General features: G+C 38.7%; 1 protein-coding gene and 1 long non-coding RNA gene across 3 annotated transcripts in view; one reads left to right on the top strand and one right to left on the bottom strand.

Moving 5' to 3' along the window:
- LAMA2 (laminin subunit alpha 2) overlaps positions 1 to 23,043 on the top strand; it is a 458,292-nt gene that overhangs the window by 414,890 nt on the left and 20,359 nt on the right. The window contains exons 51-56 of the mRNA XM_087817608.1: positions 2,116 to 2,278; positions 3,202 to 3,346; positions 8,094 to 8,232; positions 12,957 to 13,077; positions 15,484 to 15,651; positions 19,837 to 19,985. Coding sequence (XP_087673734.1) covers positions 2,116 to 2,278; positions 3,202 to 3,346; positions 8,094 to 8,232; positions 12,957 to 13,077; positions 15,484 to 15,651; positions 19,837 to 19,985 — 885 coding nt within the window. The remainder of the gene's footprint in view (positions 1 to 2,115; positions 2,279 to 3,201; positions 3,347 to 8,093; positions 8,233 to 12,956; positions 13,078 to 15,483; positions 15,652 to 19,836; positions 19,986 to 23,043) is intronic.
- LOC148093127 (uncharacterized) overlaps positions 13,753 to 23,043 on the bottom strand; it is a 63,679-nt gene continuing 54,388 nt past the window's right edge. The window contains exons 2-3 of one of the 2 annotated variants that reach the window (XR_015714580.1): positions 15,965 to 16,061; positions 13,753 to 13,767 (exon numbers count right to left, since the gene is read on the bottom strand). This is a non-coding gene — a long non-coding RNA (uncharacterized LOC148093127). Of the gene's footprint in view, positions 13,768 to 14,023; positions 14,097 to 15,964; positions 16,062 to 23,043 lie in introns of those variants that run through there. The other variant, XR_015714581.1, reaches the window with a different exon arrangement.

Consider the following 23,043-nt stretch of genomic DNA (forward strand, 5'->3'; position numbering starts at 1 on the left):
CATTGGGGTAGAAAGGGGCCTTAGAAATCATTCCGTGATCTAACCCCTCCAGCTCACTGTTGAGAAATTGAGACCTGTGGTATGAGTGACTTACAGCAGGCCCTTAGTGAGATTCCACATCAGACTCCAGAGTGCCTGCATCTCATTTGCTACTTTTACTATGATATGTTGAGGGAATAAATAGATCAAGGACATAAGGACATCAAGGTATAAATATCCCAGAGTTTTTGTGCAAGAAAAATAAAATGTGATATTTTTGTTTTGATTCTAATACTTATCCTGACATTGAGGTTTTATGTTGTTTTTATTTGTGTGTGTGTGTGTGTTTTTTAAGTTATAAATAACAATCCATTGAGTCAAACAACCCAGAAAACTGTCAACAGTGACTCCTACATCCCTTTCTGGTTGTCACTGGTAGCATGACAGTATATAATGCAAAATTCTAGTATTTGAGAACTTCAAAGAAACTTCTCCTTAGTGGACTCCATACAACATTCTCTTCTCTCAAATGCAGTGCTTCAGAAATGAATGAAGTCCAACAATAACCAGTTTATTTACTACCAATTACACTGTTAATAGATTGATTTAGTTCCTCAAACTTTTAGTTAGCACTTTACATAAAAGTTTAAAAAACATCTTTTAAATTTACTTTAGAAAAAAATTTTATGACATAACCTGGTCTTATTTCAAATATGATATAACTTAAAATTATAAAGACCTAATTATGAAGGACACAATAAGATTCTTCCCTTTCTTTTGTTTTGAGAATTTTATTCTTCTCTGGTCCAGGAATAGAGAGGAAGCCAACTTGTCTGAAATGTGTAACATTTCTTCGACAACAAGCCCATTAATATTTTTCCACTATTATTTTTCTCATTAGCCAAGATTTAGGCAAATAATACTCTAGGCTCTTGTTATTTTACAATGACATAACTATAATATTTCTCAATATCTTCTCTCTACCTTCATGTTATTACAACTTTCCAACTTTAGAGATTTAAATATATGCTAATATGCAGATATTTAAAGTTTTAAAAATATCTCCACAACTGAGATTTAATCTGTAATACCACCAATTAGATAGATAATAGATAAAAGATAGATAACTTCTCATTTGAAAAAGAAATCTTTTAAAATGTTATATTTTGCCTGGCCAGCTCAGGGGCTGAGCATTGACCTATGATCCAGGAGATTGAGGTTCAGTTCCAGGTCAGGGCACATGCCTGGGTTTCAGGCTCGATCCCCAGCAGGGGGTGTGCAGCCGATCAATGACTCTCTCATCATTGATGTTTCTCTCTCTCTTTCCCTCTCCCTCCCTTTCTCTGAAATCAATAAAAATATATTTAAAAATAAAAATAATAAAATAAAATGTTATATTTACCAGACTTATCTTAGATAGTCTTTGTAAGACAATATGCTATCCTAAACTCTCCTTCCTTCCACAAACACTGGCCAGATTCTACTGTGAGCCAGCATCATACTGGTGGCTGAGCTTGTGCCTGGATGAAGCCTGGCCCATAATTTCTAGTTGGTCTCGTAGAGTTTACAGTCTAGTGAAGAGGACAGGTCAACAAATGCACAGATAAGTAGAGGCATCCTTCATTGTCTGAATCCGATCTGCCCCAGAAAAACCTATTGGATATTAAGTATTCAAAGAGTAGGGACCTATATTCCATTATGTGGTTCTTTTTCTTAAAACTCTAAGTTTGTACTTTTTGAACACCTTCATCCATGTCATCCAACCCCCCTCTTTGCCATTACGTATGTTAGAAAACTAATAATGCATTCTTAGCCCATCCAAAAACACCACTAGTTCACACCACTGAGACGCACTTAAACACCAATATAATCGTTCACCAAGTACTTTAGCAAAACATAAAACATTTAAAACATCAGTGGCCTAGCTGCTGAACACCAAATGAAGTCCAGGTAAGAGATGGTGATTACTTGGTCTAGGATGGTGGAAGTGGAGAGACGTGGAAGTATAGAAGATATATTTGATATGGTTTCTGTCCTACAACAGCTCACAATTGAGTCTCAGAAGACAGTTTGATGTATTGAATACTGACGGACCAAGTAAACATTGTCTGATTTATGTGAAATGTCTCTCTTCAGTCCTCAGGTGGAAGACAGTGAGGGAACTATTCAGTTTGATGGAGAAGGCTACGCAATGGTCAGCCGCCCCATTCGCTGGTACCCCAACATCTCCACGGTCATGTTCAAGTTCAGGACATTTTCTTCAAGTGCTCTCCTGATGTACCTTGCCACAAGAGACCTGGTAAAGATATGCACAGCTAATCTTCCATGATTGAAAATGTCTTGTTTCTTTTCCCTAGTATTCCAGTGCAATTATTAGTTATTGTTAAATTATCAGTTATTGTTCAAAGGAGTCTGGGATGGCTGTGTGATAACCAAGAGTGAGTGGTGCAGATTGTGTTTATATATTTTCACTGGTAACTTTAATTACATATATAATTTAATTATTACTTATTTTCAATATAACTCCCCACATAGTTTTTTTAAGAGAAGCACCCAGTAAATATTACCCCAGTGTGGAATTATGAAGCAGCAGAACTTCTTTCTTAGTCTTCTTCTAGAGAAGAAGTTGAAAGATGATTCTAAATATCCTCATTGTTTTTTCCAGGTAAATATTTCTTTTATTTTTAATAAATATATCTTTATTGATTTCAGAGAGAGGAAGGGAGAGGGAGAAAGAGGGAGAGAAACATCAATGACGAGAGAGAGTCATTGATTGGCTGCTTCCTGCATGCCCCCGATTGGGGAGCCTGCAACCTGGGCATGTGCCCTGACCCGGAATCAAACCTCGATCGCCTGGATCCTAGGTCGATGCTCAACCACTGAGCCACGCCCAAGTGGGCCCAGGTCAATATTTCTTAGTAAATTCTTTCAAGGAGCTTACCTTTTAGTTTGCTTAATATGTTTTCAAAGCAACCCCCTCTATACTCCTGTCATAAAAGGATACATCCCAGTGATTTGGTTGTGACCATCTGGACTATAATAACACACCCACAAATATTCCCAAAATAGTAATACCAATTCTATTTTCAAAATGGAGTTAAATTACCGATCAATACATTCAGTAATTTAGCCATAATGCTCTATTATAAACCCCTCAAAGAAAGTGACTACCCACATGTCTCTGTGTATCTAATCACTGGTGTATTTTCATTTTATTAATAGAAAGATTTCATGAGTGTAGAGCTCACTGACGGGCACATAAAAGTCAGCTATGATCTGGGTTCAGGAATGGCTTCTGTTGTCAGCAATCAAAACCATAATGATGGGAAATGGAAATCATTCACCCTCTCAAGAATTCAAAAACAAGGTGAGTTTCTATGGTAATAATGCACTATGAGCCTTAATCGTGCCCTCCAAAGTTCTCATGGACCTAATCATGAGGAAGACACTGTCTATAATTTTAGGTACTCACAAATTCTGCGAAAAATTGATCCAGTCATTTCTTTGGCTTAGATTATAGGTGGTTTAGGTTAGACATGACAGATTGAAGAGCCAAATGGTTCTCTGTCATTTTCTTTTGAAACTGAGAGATTAATTTAAAAGCATAAAACTATCTTACAACTTGTCAAATTATATCCTGTAGTAGGTTTAAAAACATTGTGTGCTTTTCTTTTCTTCCTATTTTGTCAAGATGTTTGCTTTAGAATAGCCCACAAGTAGAATTTGCAAGGGTTGTTAGAGTACAGCTAATGGTTCTTTGCTTTTTAAAAATACCAAATAAATGATTAAGAATGATGTAACATTTTGATGGTTCCAAGACATTTTAAAAACACATTCACAGACATTATTTCATTTGTTCATATAAGCAGGTATTTTTTTCTGTTGTTAAGAAGGGGAAAAGTAGACTCTAACATCATGGATATATATAAATATGACCTCACAATCAAAACAGAAATCCAAGTTTATTAGGTATTAGTGTGCTGCTATTGTTATATAAGTATAATTGCTCTAATTCTGTGTACTATGTGCAAATGAAACTGTAATACTTGTTTACATAATTAGCCCTAATTAATTTTGACCATGCCAATGTGACATTTCATGGAAATTTATGTTTAACTCTGCACCATCCCTCATTCCTGCATTGAACAAATATCTGCCAAGCACCTACTAAGGACTATGCAGGAACTAAATGAAGTCTATGACAAGTTCTTAACTTCAAGGAGCTTGTAGTCTAATGGGGCGATAGGCAAGCAGATCAACAGTTAGAGGTCAGAAAGCTAATTGCTCTGTAGAGATATGCCTAGCAGGCTAGGACTCTCAGAAGAGAGAGGCCTTTAAGTCAAACAGAGAGGTCAGCTCCCAGGGGAATTCCCCTGGGGTGCAAAGAGGAGTTGAGGGGTTCGCTGGATAAAAAGCATCTTTTGATATTTCAGAGAAGTGAAAGCCTAGAGTGCCTCAGAGAGCATAACACATAATAATATCATTTCCAACTGCTTTTCCCTGGAGCATGAAGCCCTGGAGAAACTCCCCAGTTGGGATAAAAACTGTTTGTGCACCTGTATAAATTGGAATGCTGCTCAATACATTGCTCCATGTAAGAGAGACACTGCACGTTGCAGGTTAGAGGCTCTGCAGAGTAGCTAAGAAGAATGTTTAACTCTGTCCCAACATTTCCCAAACATCTTTGATCACCAAAAGCCTTCCATTCCTACAATACTAGCATTCTGCTGAACACACGTTGGGAAATGCTTTAGTAACTGCAAGTAAATCCACAGGCTAACAGGATGGATGTAGACATAAAATTATCAGGTGAGGCGAGAGAGATGCAGAGGCAGTTCACAAAGGGCCTTATGAGATAAGCTAATGAGTTGCAAGTTTATCCTGAAAGCTACAGAGAACTGCTCAGAGTTTTAATCAAGGGCGTGACACCATCACATCAAATTTGTGCTTTAGGCTCTGGCTGGTTTGGCTCAGTGGTTAGAAAGTTGGCCCACGAACTGGAGGGTCCTACCTTAAGCAGCCAAGGGAAGCTGTGTAACTGGCACACAAGTAGTTATGTGTCTCTGAGGACCAGCAGAGCTCTAGGAAAGAGATGAATAGCTAGGAACCATCATCATGGTTTAAATAGTTGTAGCTGAAGAGGGATGTGAAAAACCCAGCAGCCATATCTAGAATAAGACGATCCAAAGCCCTGGAGCAAACAACAGTATTGAAGCAGTGTCGTAAAGGAGGACCCCACAAAGGGGACTGTAGAGAAATGAACAGAGAAAGGAGAAAAAAGGAAGATACATTTTCAGTAGATCACACTGGAGGCAGAGTGACCAGTTAGAACCAATAATAGTCCAGGCTGGAGATGAATGATAGCTTCAGGCAAGAATTGGAATGGGAAAGGACACTAGGGAAATGCAAAATAAACCACCATGTGATAGCTCTGCACAGTTATTAGAAAGTCTAAAATGAAAAAGACTGACATACCCGGGGCTGGCAAGGATGTGGAGCGGCTGGAGCTCTTATGCGCTGCTGATGGGGATGTGAAAGGGAGCGGCCACATTAGAAAACAGGCTGGCAGCTTCTTAAAAGGCTAAATAGACACCTACCATCTGAACCTGCCATTCCACGCCCAAGTATTACCCAGGACATGAAAGTATATAGTCATACAGAGACTCACAGCAAGATCAGACTCACGGATAGGACAGGATGGGAATTCAGGTAAGGCTCCAGATACGTGGGTCACTGCTCCTGTTCAGGGACCAGGTTAGTTGTTTTCCATGGATTATTCTCAACTAGTTGGTAAAAGTACCGTCCCTGGAAATTCCAATGCTTCCTTCAGTAGCGTTCCCCGCTTCTCTGAGAATCCGTTAGTAGAACCACAGTCTACTTACTACCAATGGAAGTCTGCCAGGTCCCTCAAGTGCGCTGAGATGGACACAAGACTGAGAAAGACCATTTAGATTTCCAGGGGGCTCAGAGACAGAAGACAAGAATTACCAAAGTAAAAACACTTCATTCATAACTGCTCAGCACTGACTGTAAAATGCTGGTTAAGCCCTTACTCGGTGTCTAGTAGTTACTAAAACCCTTATTTCCCTGCTTACCCATAAATGATGTCTGAACTCATCAACACTGAAATTTTATGTTAATAGCTACCCAGTAAGGGAAAGAAATAGGGCAAGAAATAAAAGCAAGTGTTAGCATTTCGTTGCAGTAACCATTTCGTTTCATCACTATCACTCATGAAGGACAGAGGAAAGCCCTTCCTTTAAATCACTAAAAATATGCCATCCTGTGTCTCTCTGCCGGAGTAAACGCTTGGGCCAGTGAGTTTCAATTCAATTGTGTTTCTGCCCTTTAATCGGTTTTTCTTAGAGTGACTTCTAAAAATGCATATATTCACTCAGGGCTAAGGAGGAAAACGACCTCCAGTCACTGCCTTGCCTGAGATAGAGGCAGAATCTCATTTTCTCAGACACCATTAGAATATGTGCCAGGTGTGTAGAAGGAGGTTATTTTTATGTTCCAGTCAACAACCCTATATAAAAACTTTGTGGATCTGAATAAAAAGGAGTATGTATGAAAAAGTCTTGAAAACAGTTTAGTTTATTGGTTGCTTTTTTTATTCTAGCCACCAGTGAGGTCAAAAATGTATGTGTGTATGAAATTAATATGTGTATAAAAGTAATTAAATGCTAAAATCTTAATTTGCTAAATATTTTTAATAAGGCAGTTATGTTTTAGGGGTTTTTGTTGTTGTTGTTTGTATGTTTTTACAAAACTCTGCTTTGAGAATATGAGGTTTTAATAGGTTTGGGTATTTTATTTTGGTCATTTTGAAAGGCAATTATGTTTGGTTTTATTGAAGATACTTTGTTTGAAATGGAAGATTACAATGGATCTTTGGAGTTTGATATTTTGTTTTCCAAAGAACACTATTCTAAAAGATGATGAGTTGAGAGAAAATTATAATGTTCCCTGGTCAGATAAATGTAGAAAATACTTCTTGCTCTGTGTTCCTGCTGCATATGTACATTGCATATCCACATGTTGGAAGGTCTGGGCCGAGATGAAATCGAGATATATGTTTAATTTTTCCTAATCCAGTGTTTATTACATTTATTTGAACCAGGAACATTCAAGAAGCTAGCTATCCAAAAAATAAACATTTAGAAATGCCGTTATAACCCATTTGGTTCAAATGGCCATTTTCAGACCCTTGCTAATTCAGATCCTATATCAAGCAAAGATTTGGAGGCCCAACTTGTCATGTTAGTGAACTAATGTCTCAGTATGCATCAAGGTGCCAAAAGACTGTATGCGAAGCCATTAAAGTCTGGCCTAAGCAACATTAGGGTGAGAAACCACATCATTCAGAAAAAGCCTGGCTTGGCTCTTCAGAATAAGGGGGAAAATCAGTGAGAGAAGAGGTTCCATCCACTTGCTGAGCGAAGCAGTTTAAACAGAGAAGTGCCTGTTTTCCCTTTTCCTTTCTATTTCTGAATTCCTATGCTCATCATATTCGAAATACCTTTAAGGCCTGAGAGAAAAGCAAAAAGCATGAAGACTGTACCTCTCTCACAACACTCAGCATCCTTCATCACAAATGTAATTTCCCAGGGATGTGGACCCCATCATTTTGCAAAGCCAGGCGTTCCCATCTCTCCCGTTTTTACGCAGCCTCCCAAACACACCCCTTTGCGGGTGAGCCCAAGCCCCAGTGCTTCTGTGGATCCTGAGATGGGCAGGAGGAGCCACGGATTCAGGATATTAATAACCTAACTCCTAATTAGATATCTACCTTAGTATTAGTTATCTTACTTTATTTTCTAACTACTTATCTCTGTTACAGAAAACAAAGTCCATTGTTTCTTTGATGTTCATCTATCTAAACCTCTCTCTTTTATATTGATTGGCTTGCGTTCATTGGTGTTCAGGATATCATTTCACACTGTGAATAGTTTAATGATGTTTTTGTTTCTGCAATTCTTAAATAGTTGTATATAGCACAACTGCCTGAGAAAGTCAGTGTTAATTTGAGAATTAAAGTAAATTTATCTTGAAGTAACGGCGATGATATATATTAAGACTCAAATAAAATGTGAAACTTCTCTCTCTTACAGCCAACATATCAATTATAGATATAGATACCAACCAGGAGGAAAACATAGCAACTTCATCTCCTGGAAACAACTTTGGTCTTGACTTGAAAGCAGATGACAAAATATATTTTGGTGGCCTGCCAACGCTGAGAAACTTGAGGTAATTTAGTGTATCTCCAGAGCTAAGGAATGAGTTTTAATTAAGTGGCCACTATGCTCACTAAAGTTCTGAAGCTGAACTACAGCGGGAATGTCATATAACTTTTATTTGCTGAAAGGGCTAATCAAAAAATCATGTTGCACGTTAGAATGACATGAGGATTTAGAAGCCAAAGGATTGATTTGATATCTTTGTCGAAGAGATGGATGGGAATCACTGTTTCTCTTATATTCACCCGATGAAAAGAATTAGAGAAGTAATTAAAGGTGGAAACTGCAGTTGAATGTGGATCTTGTAATTGCTGTTCTCCCTGCACATTCGCTGGAGACAATGGCACACTGACATTGCTTAGTGTTCTGAAAATTACTCAGTGTTCCAGGAGGTGTGGGTATCACCTATTTTACTGCTGAGCATTAGCATGATCATGGGTATTGGAGCTTTCCCACATGCCTAATGCTAAAGCCATATTTGTTATTCTCACGCCCATGCCAACTCTGTTTTTTTTTTAATTTCACATGTCTTTTACATTGCAGGATGGGATGCTATATTGATCTCATGGTTTAGTTAGTTCAAAAAATAAATACAAGTAACTAAAAAAAGTTAGGCAAAATTCCATGCGGCATTTAATTAATTTACTGCTTGGTATAAAAACATAAGAAATAAAAGCTATAGAGTAGTTGGTGCCTAATAAATGTTAAATAAATTTAATTGAAATGGGATGAATTAGTGGTTTTAATTTTGTATTGTTTTGTTTAGTTAGTTTTTAATGGTTACAAAGTCCCGTTTAGGTGTTACTACTCTAAAAAGACATGGTACAATTGGAAGGATCAAAGAATAACTGAAATGTATGGTGGTCATTTATTTACAGATTGTCCAAATGGGCAATGGAACTTCAGTCTCGTTTTCTGATAGCCAGCATGCAAACTGAGGTTTCCTCTTTTCCCTGTATCTGAACTCAAAGACCAGGCAACCATGTAATTACCAGTCTTTCAAGGGTATAACTTGATAAGCTTTGTGGTGCAAATAAACTGGTTCTGCATTTATTTACATTATAAGGCTTTTGTGTCTGGTCAAAAAAAATCACTGCAGATCAAATGTATTTGAATAGTGACTTAGTTATTAATCATGCAACAAGTGTTTGTTGAGCATCCGCTATGTGCCAGGCATCATATAAATACTAGGGATCCAGCAGCTGTTCAAGTCTAAGATTTGCTTTGCAAGATCATTAACTAAATTCTCTATGAGTGGATTAAATATAGACTATAGCTATCCAAACATACCTTTATTTATTCTAATAAGGACTTCTTTTTAATTACCATAAAGTGATTTTTAGGAATTATCTACAAAGATGCATATGTTAACTTTATTGAGATAAGTATAGGTGTTAGTTTTCATACTACATAACTAATGTGTCTCTATTACTATAATGTTTTTAATTTCACAATACAGCATCTCATAAATATGTTTACATGGTATGACACATTATTTCAAAAACAATCTTTAGACATATATTTGTGACTGATCAAAGAGTCATGCATTCATACTTACTGTTATTTTGCTCACAGACAGGATATTATATGATAAAGTTCAAAAGATGTGGTAAACATAAATTATAATTACATGTACTAAGTTCAGGCTTTTTGAGAGACAATATTTATATACTACTCATAAACACTACAGCATAGCAACATTTGTGCATTTTTCTACTCAAAAGATTGAGTACTTTAAAAATTCATATTCCAAAATACACATTCTCCAAGAGAATAGTGTGGGGAATGGTCATCTTTGGATTCTAATTACTGTGTGGTCCAGGGCATATGTCTGTTTTCTGTTCTGATCATTTTAAAATTCCTTTCCTTTGAAGATCCCTGTGAGATGCTTTAAAGAAAGATTTATGATTAAAGTTTAGTTTACTGAATGAAAATGCAATTATAAGTAAATTATGTTTTTTTCTCTCTTTCCTTTGACCTAGTATGAAAGCAAGGTAAAATTTAATTTATGCATGCCTTCTCCAAGTGCATGGGTGGGGTAATGTGGCTTCTTAGACAAAGCAGTGCAGAAGCGGAGCGACAGCTATGCAGCTTTATTCATAGTATATTTCATGAGCAGTAATGCATCCCGAGGTCGTGCTCAGGCTGCCCTGTGCTCACAAAGACGCTGCTGCTCACCCCCCACCAGCTGAGCTGCAACTAGACTTGTTTCACCAGCCAGGATGACAGAGTCGCTGCTCATTTGTTCAACCTCCCGCGCGCAGCGCCCCCTAGTGCTGGCTCTCGGCAGCACACGCTCAAGGGCAGTAGCTGGGCAGGTTTCCGGGCGCTGTCTAGTTCTGGGGAAGAGCGAAGCAGCCTCTTGGGTTGACCCCTGGACTCCGCTCTCTCTAGTACCATGCTGTCTGCTCAACAATCAGCCTGTGCTCCCACATGCTTACCACCGCCTTGTTGCTTTCTGCAAGCCTGCAAATATCCAAATGTTTACACGGCCCTTGCAACTTTTGGCAAAGCTGCTTATTTATTGCCGTGTTTATTTAGAATTAGCTCTGAAGCTAGATAAAAGGAATCTCTGGAAATACTGTTTACTGCAAGTGTTTGCATGAATGTTGAAGAAGTTTGTGAACAGGCCCCTTAGCTTCTCAGGAGCATTCTAATTCCTGTTTGCAGAGAGGCGTTAGCGTGAAAGCTGTGAGCTGCAGGCCTCTCCGTGGCTGATCAAATGCCAGAGATACGCAGGCTGGCTCACGCTGGCTGCGACTCAAGGCTGGCATTTGGGTATTTCAGGGCCAAACTGTGCCGTATTTCTGAAAAGGAGATAATGAAGCTGAACTGATTCAAGAAATTTTTAAAACAAAAACTAGACTATGTAGAAATGAAAGTGTAAAAATATATAATCCAAGTTGTTTTATCGCGATACAGTAATGAGACCAGTCCAGCTGTTTGCTGAGATGGCTAAAAGGCAAAGGCTGGTGTTCAATGGAAATAAATGCTAATAAAACTCTGGAATGACACTATGTAGCTTTGTAATTTTGCCTTTGAGGCAAGCAGAGGAAACAGAGGCCTGTGGTTACCATTAGGAGTCTGATCACCATATGCAATTGTTTATCCCCTGTGATTTTCATAACATTGAGCGTGCTAAATCATTGTCATTTGAAATGGTTCTTTGTATTTCCATGAAACAGTGAACTACGTACCTTGTAGAAGTGATTTTCTTTATTGATAAGACCTCTGAAAAATGGTGATAGATCAGTCTCCCTCTAAAGGGAAATATGGAAACAAAAGAAATTCACCCATTTCCTCCCTTTGTACAGTAAGAATATAAGCAAGATCCTCACCCTCCAGTGGGCCATGTTCCACATAATAACCAAATAACTGAACAGAGGAGAAAACCTTAGGAACAAGGGGAAACGATCAAAGAAAATAAAGCAGTTCCAGAGAGAGAGAGAAAAAAAACAGAACAAATACCTGGCATGACATAAATCACCTGATATACACTGCCACGGTCTGATTTGCTTCCCTGCCTGTTTTTCCTCATGCCCATGTGCTTTTCATTAAGACAGAAAAGGGAGTCCTGGCATCATGGGGCAAGGTGCAGAGGATTAATTATTATCCTAATTAGAACAATATTTTGGTGTTGATTGGACAGCTTTTACAGATGCAAAAAAGTATTTTTTTTTCTATTACTATAGACCTGCACTGTCCAGTATGGTAGCCACTAACCATGGTGGCTTTTTAACTTTAAATGAAAAAGAATTAAATAATGATATTCAGTTTCTCATTCACATAAGCTACATTTCAAGTACTGATAGCGACAGGTGGCTAGTAACTATGAACAATGCAGAACAGAGTATTTCCATCATCACTGAAACTCCTATTGGCCAGCATTGCTATAGACTAAATCAAGAAGTTTCATTATTTTTTACGTACTACTGGCTTATTTGTATTGAGCACTTACTATGTGCTAGCATGTTTATCGCTTTTTAAGAAGTCATAAGCTAAAAGTAAACATTCAGGTGTCATCTGGGTATAGAATCCATTTTCAACTTGGTTGGAAAAATTAAAGTATGCTTTGTGCATTTGGTTGCTTTATTTTATTATTACTTCAATATAAAATAAGAACTTTGGGGCTAATCTGTAAATCCAATATTAAAGTATCTCTTTTAGGACTATGTAAGCCAAAAGAATGTTCCTTAGGCTGTTCATTAAAAAGCTCTAAAGACAAACACAATATTATCTTATTCTTTAGCTATATCCCCTACCCCCCAGAAAATGTCTCAATGACAGAAATATTTTATTTTTGAAATAAATGTTTTCAGATTTTTCTTCCTAAATTTTGAGCAATGTTCTATTTAACTGTTTTGGTATATGATTTGACTATGCTGCCTACCAATTGACTGCTCTCTGGTGAAAAAAGAAATACAGTTCATTACGCATACGAAGAACGTAGGAAGTCAGTTCATCCCTGTACCTTGTAGCATTTAAATTCATGTGTAAGATTATTTTTAAATGGAGAGGAAGACTGATTCCTCCTCAGGTTGGTGTTAACATCCACTTAGTCCAACCAGGAGAAGATGAAAGCATAGTGTGCTGGGTACACATGTGCACCGTTTGACAGACAAGTGCCTGCCTGCGTGTCAGTTTGCTCTAATGGCTTGTGTTCAGTAATCACAGACACTGCACCGCCCTGGCCCTAATAATGCTGCTTTTGTTTTCTATGTAACTTTTCAACAGACCAGAAGTAAATCTGAAGAAATACTCTGGCTGCCTTAAAGATATTGAAATCTCAAGAACTCCATACAATATACTCAGTAGCCCTGATTATGTTGGCGTTACCAAAGGATGTTTGCTGGAGGTTGGTTTGTTTTTATTGGCTTCCTAAATACATTCATATCAGATTTCACTTCTTAGTTTGGGTGCTCTTACAGGGACCAGGCCCTTGTTAATGTTTTAAATTCCTACTCACCCTAGTCTTAGCTATGTGGTGATGATAAAGCAAGATTGAAACACTTCTTTAAATTACTGTAATCAACTGAACTTAGAAAATGGTATTATTTGACCCTAAATCATGAGCCAGTTTCCCATATGTACAGTACTTCCGAGAATGTATTTTTAATATTAATCTCCTTTCTGGTTCTCTCTTCCTTTCCAACACTACTTTTCTATTTTCCTCCTTTTTGTCATCAATTTTAGATTTATTTTATCTGTATGGGTTCTATATAGCTTTTCTGGAATGTGTTAGAAATTCACACAAATAGCTAGTAGTAATGCACCCCATAATCATTAACGCATAGCATCTTGTCTACAGCTTGGAAGTCAACTTCCTTTTCTTTGGAAATTGCACAGACTGGGAACTGTCTATAAAGTCTTACCTTTGACATGACTGCAAAGATCCTTGTTACCTTCTATCTTCAGCATCTTTTCTTTGTTGCCAAAGCAGCCCAGCAGCCCCCTGATTCCACTTGACATTCTGCCCTGATTCTTCAATAGGGGCTAACCCATAGGAGAGAGAAACATAGGTCCCAGCTTGGCTCTCTTAAAATATCTGTAAGCAAGAGGCCAGTAGTCATTAGCAAATATTAGTAAGAATTTTATGGGAATTCTAAAAGCTATGAGTTTGTTTACCAAAAAAAGTCAAATGTATCATTCTTATAAAATTTTAATTACCCTGATATGACACAGCTATTCATTCAAGCTGCTTCCTCCAATTAAAATTATTTTACAGCATTGTGATGGGAAATGAAGAGAGAACAGGAAAAAAGAAAAGTGAATCCAGCACTGAGCCATCAGGTTTAACAACTGGAACAGAACGTCCAGGGTCTTCATTGTGCATAGCTGTAGGCTCCAATTTGCAATTAGCCGCAGACAGCTACCCTGAGAAGGAAAGAAGGAAATGCATACAGGATTGAATCTCTATGGATCCATACTGGCCTCTTAAAGAAAGTTTTACTGAGAGTTTTAATCTTCCGAAGCCTAACTCTCATTCACATGCAGAAGACATATACATAAGGATGGAAAACTGTCCAGAAAATGAATAGCTTGTATGTGTCGAAATGATGATTCTATAAAGCCACTTTTCAGTAACTAGGAATTATTTTGCAACTAAAATATGAGGCAGAAATTTGATGTGGATAAATATTGAAAAGTCGGCACAGTCATTTTGTCTGAACTATCCAAACTCTATGTTTTGAAAATTGGAATAGAAAGTAGATTATATATTTCACAATTCTTGTGTCACTTACCTGGAACTGAAACACCATGGGGAAAAATACTCTGCCTTAAAGGATTCCTTCCTTTTACTCCAGCAAAACCCAGGACTTTTAAAATGAGCATTTTAAGCACTCTAAATGCCTAAATACATGTGCTTGCTTAAATAAATCCTAGCATATTCATAAAGGGAATGTCCTTCTGCCATTAAAAAAGATGATTAGATCTATGTTTACTGACAGAAAGTTATCTTCCACATATGTAGGGGGGAAAAAGTTACAAATGAATGTGCCTGTCATGATTCAGTTCGAATGTAGAGAGGAGGAGAGAGGAAGTGGGCAGACTCGTGAAAGAGAAATGAGCGAATGCTGCATAATGAATGATCAGCTATGTGCTGCTACACAGCTTTGGGATAGGGGTGAATTTTACTTTCTCCCTTTTGCACTTTGTTACTGTCTAAAATGTTACTGTTTTAATTTTATTATCAGCAAGGACAATGGTAGTATTTTCATTTTGAGAAGAAAACTGGACTGTGACATGTTTGTTTTACTTATTTTTAAAATTTAGATGTTATCTGATTTTTTAAAAACTCTTCTAGGGTAGATTTATACACTTGATAGCAATGAACATCTTTACATTGGGCTCATGACTGAGGAAGAACACAGAACAAGGCCCTGGTCATACTCAGCTTTAAAACAGGGACAAATAGTTGATAGAGGGTATTCAAGCGATTAATTACAGTGTGTTCAAAGGAGATTTAGCAAGATAGGCTTAAACCAAAAGAAAATTTATCTATCAATAATAATCTTTTTTATTTTAAATCAAAAGTTCTAGAGTAAAAACAGAGGACAGAATTTTCATTTTTAACCCAAACTATTCAGAAGATTTAAGTTAGAGCTGGAAATGGTATTTCTTCAGTTGCTCTTAAGCTCTCCATGTGACTATGGATTTTCATGCTTTCTAAAACTACCAAGTATTTCACAATGTTGAGTACATTGAGGAGGGTGTGTGAGATGGAGAAATTAATTTAAACTTTCTTTCCTTTTACCCGCAGAATGTTCACACGGTTAGCTTCCCCAAGCCTGGTTTTGTGGAGCTGGCGCCTGTGCCAATTAATGTAGGAACAGAAATCAACCTGTCCTTCAGCACTAAGAATGAGTCTGGGATCATCCTCCTGGGCAGTGGAGGGACACCTCGGAGAAAACGAAGGCAGGCTGGACAGGTATCCTCACACCTAGTTAATAATGCATTTTCCCTTATGCTTATATAAAACCATTATTTTATAAAGAGATTGGTGAGGCATTTATGGTTTATAAATTGCTCTTCTGTTTTTAGATTTGCATTACTTATTTCCACTATCATCTTCTTAGGACAATTATCTCCACTAGGATTTTCCTGATGGTCAATTCCAGGTGCAGTCACACTTGTATTTGTACCTATATTTCATATGGGTTTATCACATGCCTATAGAAAGAAAGCTTAAAATATATCCAAATTATATTAATCTTCTCTTGTCTCTAAGTCCTGTTGCTTACCAGATCTGTAGATATCCATCTAGGGTCCTTTAAATTTAAATTTCTTCTAGGATCAGTTTTCCAGTTTCTTTGGACGCAGAGAAGGCAGAGAGTGGACCTGAGGCAGGAGAAGGCAAATAGAGCACAGCTAACACAGGCGTGGACGTGGTCCATGCTCAGTCTAGTCTCCCTCAGGACATTAAAATAAAGCCTACACAGTGTCTGCTTTGTAAGGTTGTAAGCTTCAGTTTTCATACATCCAGCCATTTGATTCTGTTAAAAGCTATCTCTTAGTTGCCCAAATCTACGCACCCTCACTCCTTACTGCCTTGATATTCCTTCACTGCTTTTAACCATATTTTTTTAATATATTTTTTTCGACTTAATCTAGTTTTTCTCAGTGAAAGGATTCAGACCCATGAAAAATAAATTCTTTATGAATTACAGTCTTAAATATTCAATTAAAAAACTAAAATTTTTAGAAGAATATATAGAAAGATAACTTTTGACCTTGGGGAAGGAAAGGATTTACTGAACAAAACCAAGATAATAAATTTATAATCTTGATTGTAGATTATAAATAAGTTCAATTACATTAAAATTAAAATTCTCTGGCCACCAAACAATACAAGAGAAACTTATAATACACATAACCTAAAAAAATTATTAACCAGATTATTAAAATAGCTTTCACAACCAATTTTTTTAAAAAAAAGATAAAAACATATATAAATCAGGCAGGAGATTTGAACAGCCATTACACAAAACAGGAAATGTGAATGACACAAAAACGTATTTTTTTAAAAGTTCAACCTCAGTTGTAGCGAGGGAAATGCAATTTCAGACCACACTGGACATGACCCACTAAGTTGGTAAAACATTAAGAAACATGGTAATGCCAAGCACGAACCAGATGCGGATCAAAGGGGATCCCCGCAGTCACTGCGGGTGGGAAGAGCAGACTGTTGCAGCCGCCTTGGAAGCCACGTGGCCCTGCCTTGCAGAGCTGAACATGCGCACTCCCTGCAAGCCGGCAGCTTCACCCCCAGGCTGAGCCCCAAGCTCTCGCGCATGTGCACAGGGACACGTTCTTAGGGCATTTCTTATAACAGTGTGAAAACTAGAAACAACCCAAATGTTCATCAGCTGGGGAACAGATCAACTCTGGCACTTTTGTATAACGGGACAATAAGCAGTAGTAAAAAGGAATACATTATAACTAACCATAACAACATGGATGCATCTTAGAAACTAAATAGAAATGTTAAAAAATGCACTGCACACTGCATGACATCATTTTTATAGTTTCTAATATAAGAAACACTAACCAACGTATTGTTTTCTATATAAATGTGAATTTCCAAAAATAAATTTTAAGAAGCAAGGGAATAAAATCCATGTTCACAAGAGTCGGCAAGGATGCAGAGAAAAGGGGGCTCTGTAAAATAGGAATATCTATAAAATAGGAATATCTACATCTATAAAATAGGAATATATATATAGTCACTCCTAGGAATATTATCCAGCCATGAAAAGGTTAACATTTTGTCATTTGCAACAACATGGATGGACTTGAGGGCATTATGCTAAGTGAAATAAATCAGACAGGAAGACAAATACTACATGACCTCACATATGTGCTGAACCTAAACAAAATAACAACGACAAGCTCATTGCTACAGAGAACAGATTGGTTGTTTCCAGAGGCAGGGGGTGGAGGGCAGGCGAAATGGGTGAGGGGGATCCAAAGGTAGAAATCTCCAGTTATAAGACACATAAGTCATGGGGTGTAATGTACAGCGTGGCAAATACAGTTAGTGATGCTGTAGTGCCTGTGTGAAAGTTGCTAAGAGAGGAGATCTTAAAAGTTCTCATCACACACAAAACAATTCTGTAACTGTGTGGTGATGGATGTAAACTAGGCTTATTGTGGCAATCGTTTCACAGTGTATACGAATGTAAAGTCATTACGTTACACACCTTAAACTAATATAATGTTGTACGTCCGTTACACCTCAATAAAAACAAAGAAGAGGGGGAGAGAGCTCCTCTAAGCACAGGCGCCGGGGCAAGGCCGCGTGAGGCAGCGAGAGGGTGGCTGCTTGCGAACCAGGAAGACGGTTCTCACGGTTCTCACTGGGACGTGACCACCTGGCCCCCTGGCCTCAGACCTGCAGCCTCTGGAACTATGAGAAAATACATTTCTGAGGTTTAAGCCAAACAATGAAAATAATGATTTTTAAAAAGCAAGGGAATAAAATTCACGTTAACGGTTCCCTCTATGATGGGGAAGCTGTGGAATGGGGTTGGGAAGAAGCCTAGAGGAGATGCAGAAGTATTGCTTTTTAACCTAAGTGGTAGACTTCCAGGTAGTCATTGAACTGTAAATTGTGATGTATGTCCCTTACATCGTGAGAAATGTATCAAGTAGACATAATAAAAATGGTTTTTGAAGAGTAGAGGGGGGGGGAAAAAAGTGTTATTTTATCTCATTCCTTACTGCACATAAGCACTGAATACATAAGAATATAAATGCACTCTTAAATGCTTTATCTTTTAATCCTGAAAAGTAAAATTCTTTTCTCACTACTCCAAATCATAAGCTAGTTGTAATAAGACGACCAGAGCAAACATCCTGAAATAGATTTCCACTAAAGGATATTTGTCAAATATTTAAGCACCAACTATTGGCTCCAAATTTCTCCTCACTGGGACTAAATAAATTAACTTGAATCACCAGCTTTCAAGATAGTTCTTAAAACAGAACATGATCCTATTGAAACAATTAAAATGAGACAATATTAATTACTACAGTACAAAGTAAATTAAAATGACTGTTAATATTTCAACATTTTAACGACCATGAACATTTAGCGATTAAAATCTCATAGTAAATGCCATCTGAAAGAGAAAACAATGTTAAATAGTTCATGTCTGTTGTAGAATCAATGTTGGTTACACTGACACATTTTGTTTTTTCCAAGCTAACAGTTTTGATACCCATGGGGGTGTCTTCGATTATGTTCTGCTAAAGGGGTTCGAGGCATCAAACAATCAGCTAAGGAAATTTTAATTGAGTGAGTAGTTTGCAGTGGCCCCTTTGATGGATGGTGAACATCGATCTGATCCTCTGGACATTTTGTGTTGGACACACAGCTCTATAGGCAACTTAGTCACTCAGTGGAGACAAGATGTTTGAATGCACCGTCTCCACCACCGAAGGTGACTCCCGGAGGCCCCAGTGATCCTTGTGCGGCAGGTGCCCCCTGCTCCACAAGAAAGGGAGCACAGGTGGAATCAGCTTTGGGGACCAGGACTGCATTCAAGCTCCCTGGGGTTCCTAATCTGATCTCAAAGCTGTTCTGGTTGCTATAGTAACACTAGCAAGAAGAAAGCAGGCATGTTTGTGGATGAAAAATTGTCTTCCTTCTTTCTAAATCAGGGAGACAAGTTACATATTGGTGATAGCAATCTATTCCATCAGCTCAGGGAACAAATTGAAGTCTAAACACTCAAAATGCCAGGAGGTTGGGAGTCGGACCTGATTACCAGGAGCTGGCTGTCCACTTGTGAATACTGGGGGGGAGGGGGGGATTTTTGTTTCCCAATGGGTTTTGTGAGTTAGAGACCCAAGGCAAGCAGAGCTGACACCTTCCCCATCGCACACCTGCTCTGCAGAGACTGCGTTACTGCACCCGCATCCCCTAGCAAGCAAAACTGGTAAATGATAATGAGCTATTCCAGCTGCTCTTGGTGCTGTGCTTCAGAAAACAGCGAGTCTTCACTTCCCCGGGTAGGATTTGGGAGATGAGTCTGCGCTTCTGTCAGGGGCCCCCCGATGCTGGTCGAGGCTGAGGTTCCTCTCTAATCCTGAATAACGGTTCCTGTTGCAGGCCTATTATGCGGTATTCCTGAACAAGGGCCGCCTGGAAGTGCACCTCTCCACAGGCGCACGGATAATGAGGAAAATCGTTGTCAAACCAGAGCCGAGCCTGTTTCACGACGGGAGAGAACATTCCGTTCATGTGGAGAGAGCGAGAGGGTAAGAGTGGCCCTGGGGAACCTGCGGTCCCACCGCGAAGCCCCTGCGGCTCCCGCTGCCTGGGCCTCTGGGTGCTGCGGCCCTGGGATGCGCTGCCAAAAACTACCAAGGAGCTTCATTTCTTTCCGTCTCCTGCTTCAGAAGCCTCATTTACCTTGGCCCTTAGGACCTCCTCTCTCACCACTGTTATTCTGTGCCGGCCTCCTCTCCACCTTGGGAAAAAGCACATGTATCTCTGAAGCTATAGATAGGAAAAATTCTCCCTCGGCACCTCTCCAGTGGCCCCCCTGCAATAAGTATGCACACGGTGAACCCCTCGCAGCCGCTCGGCCGAGCCGGCAGCCTCTGGCAGCTGCTGCTGCTGCATTCGGGCTCCAAAGCAGTTACGGCAGCTGCTCAGGAACCTGTTACAGAGGCAGAGCGTCCAGCAGCTGCAGGGCCTCCGAGCTCCGGGTGTGCGTGCCTCAGCCCCACTCCTGCAGGGTGGGCGGGGTCCCCGCGGCTGGCCTCCTGGGGGAGCAGAGGAGCCAGGGAAGGGAAAGGCTGCGGATCCAGGAAAGCACTTGCTTCCCAGCCCTGAGCCAGGGAACTGAATGTACAGTGTTGTAAGCTGATCTCTCGTGTCTTTGGAATGCTTAAGACTTACTTTACTGGGCAAGTCATCTGTATGTTTCATCCAAATGATATATGACAACTCAGAGTGGTAATTTGTTTAGTAGGACAATTAAAGAAAAAGAAAACAGAAGCCCAGAGACTTCAGACCTCCAAGCCAGCAATGCATTTCTTAGCTTGGAGACATAGAAAAGAACTGGAAACCAAATCTAGCGAAACCTCAGAACACAGTACTTTTAGAAACAACAGTATGAATATGTAGCAGTAATTCAAGTAAGAAGATGCTATTCAAAAATTAAAGACCTACATTTTCTAATTATCCTCTTGTGTGGATAACAATTTAGATAAGTATTCAGGATTTCTTATCTGCTAAGTAAATGATAGAGCCTTCCTTGGCTTGTAGTCTTGTTACTATAGAGAGCCTTAGGTCGGGAGCCAAACTGATACTAAGCATTCTCACAGTGTCTACTGACTGAGATGTTTAGAAACCATGATTAAGACAAATGAAGGATCAATATTTGGACAAAGTGAGAACTTTTACTAATTTAATAGCCAGATATTGCAGTCATGGTCTCTGAAGAGAAATGACTGAATTCTCTCATTTGGGAATGCTCTAGAGTGCTGATTTTAAGTGCCTTCCACACCAGATTTCAGGTTCTATGCCAAACTTTAATCCTCCTCATTGTGGGAAGGACTTTTTTAAAGGCTTTAATTTAAAAGAATTTTAATAAGCAAACACAGATTTCAGAAATATAGTTGCCCCTAAATCATCCAAAATACATTATTTTGTAGAGAAAGGATTCTGATAGTCCAAGTGCATCACAATGTTGCGATAAGGTGTCCTTTTAACAGGTGTTTCTTCAAGAAGGGCATTTTATTCTGCCAACCTCACAGCTGTTGGCCATCAATCCAACCTTTATTTGATTAAGCTCAGTGTATAGTACATCACTGAAAGCTGATCATTCAGTTAATTGGCCATATAAACAAACAGTTTTGCCATTCGCTGTTAATTAAGGGATAATGTATTAGACATATTAGTGCAGTCACCGAACTCTTTGGCATAGCAAGAACACATTTGCTGTCACAGTGTCCCATTCGGCACTCTAAGGTCAAAAACAATCATCACCTGTCCTGTAAGCAAGTGTTACAATTAACTGATTTACCAGAGATCCCTAATGACCGTAAGAACTTCACCTAAAACATTTTTAATGCTTCATACCTATTGTGTGGCATGCTCTGTGTCAAATGCTAGACAAAGATTATGTCCTTTAATGGTTCTAAATGTATGTGAGATCTGTATTAATATCCTTTCCTCACGGATGGCGAAATATTAACTAACATGCCCCAGATCACATAGCTAGTAATTTAAACCCATAAATATATATGACTTTAACACCTCCATCTGTGCTCACCAACTATTTATCCTTGCCCCCTTTTGCGACCTCATAGATTTGTAGCTTCATGTTGATTATGATACTCTAATCAATCTGGAAATATTTACTTTCTCCCAACACTTTTCAGACCATAAATGTCAATTATCATTTATTCCCCTAAAACCCTAAATAAGATGGTAACTTTAATACCATCTCACAAAATTATTGGGCTTTTGCCATATCAAGAGGTAAATTTTTCAAGATTACACTTGGCCTTTTCTCTCCCTCTCTGCCTGTCTTTACCCCTCCTCCCTCACTCGCCCTCCTTTCCTGTCCCCTCAGCTGCAAGAATCTCACGTCAGTCCCTTTGATGTCTAACTCCGTGGGACTCCAGCAAACCCTGCTTCTATAGCTGCTTTGCCTTCTGGTCCTTCCCCTGAAGTCCACAGAAATGGCCAGTGGCTCTAACTGGACAAAAACATCAAGCCCTAAGAGCTGGAGTAGATGCTCAGGCTAGTAGGTTCCTCTTCTGGAAGAGCATTCTCTATACAGGAATAGAATTAGGCTGAAGACCACAGAGTTGGATTGAATATTTCAGGACCACTGTGGGTTTCCCAGAATCGAGTCATGATTTGGACACAGCAACCCAGATATTTCTATCTTACCATCTGAAATATGTTCAACGAAAAAAACCTTCCAATTTTATTTTCATGTAAATTACAAACATTAGGGCACTTCTCTTAATATCTTCTTCTACATATACAATCTGATTGGTGGTATTTGGAAAAAAATCTTAGACCAATAGCCAAAGAAACAGAAACTCTAAGAATCAACCATTGAAATTATAAGAAAATGCAGCTGACCTATCATAATACTAATAATAATGTAATTTTTATTACAGTGGTTTTTGCACATAGTAGGTCCTCAGTAAAGAGTTTTTGAATAGATACTTGAAAACAGAAAAATACCAGAATCATAATGGCTATGTCGATTATGTCCCTCACTGAATTATCTAGGTTTGATGCTCCTAGTATAAATTATAAGCAGGATTTAGCTGTAATCTTCTAGCAATG

Source organism: Miniopterus natalensis, chromosome 5 (genome assembly GCF_054644295.1).
Source record: "Miniopterus natalensis isolate mMinNat1 chromosome 5, mMinNat1.hap1, whole genome shotgun sequence".
NCBI classification, from domain to species: Eukaryota; Metazoa; Chordata; class Mammalia; order Chiroptera; family Miniopteridae; genus Miniopterus; species Miniopterus natalensis.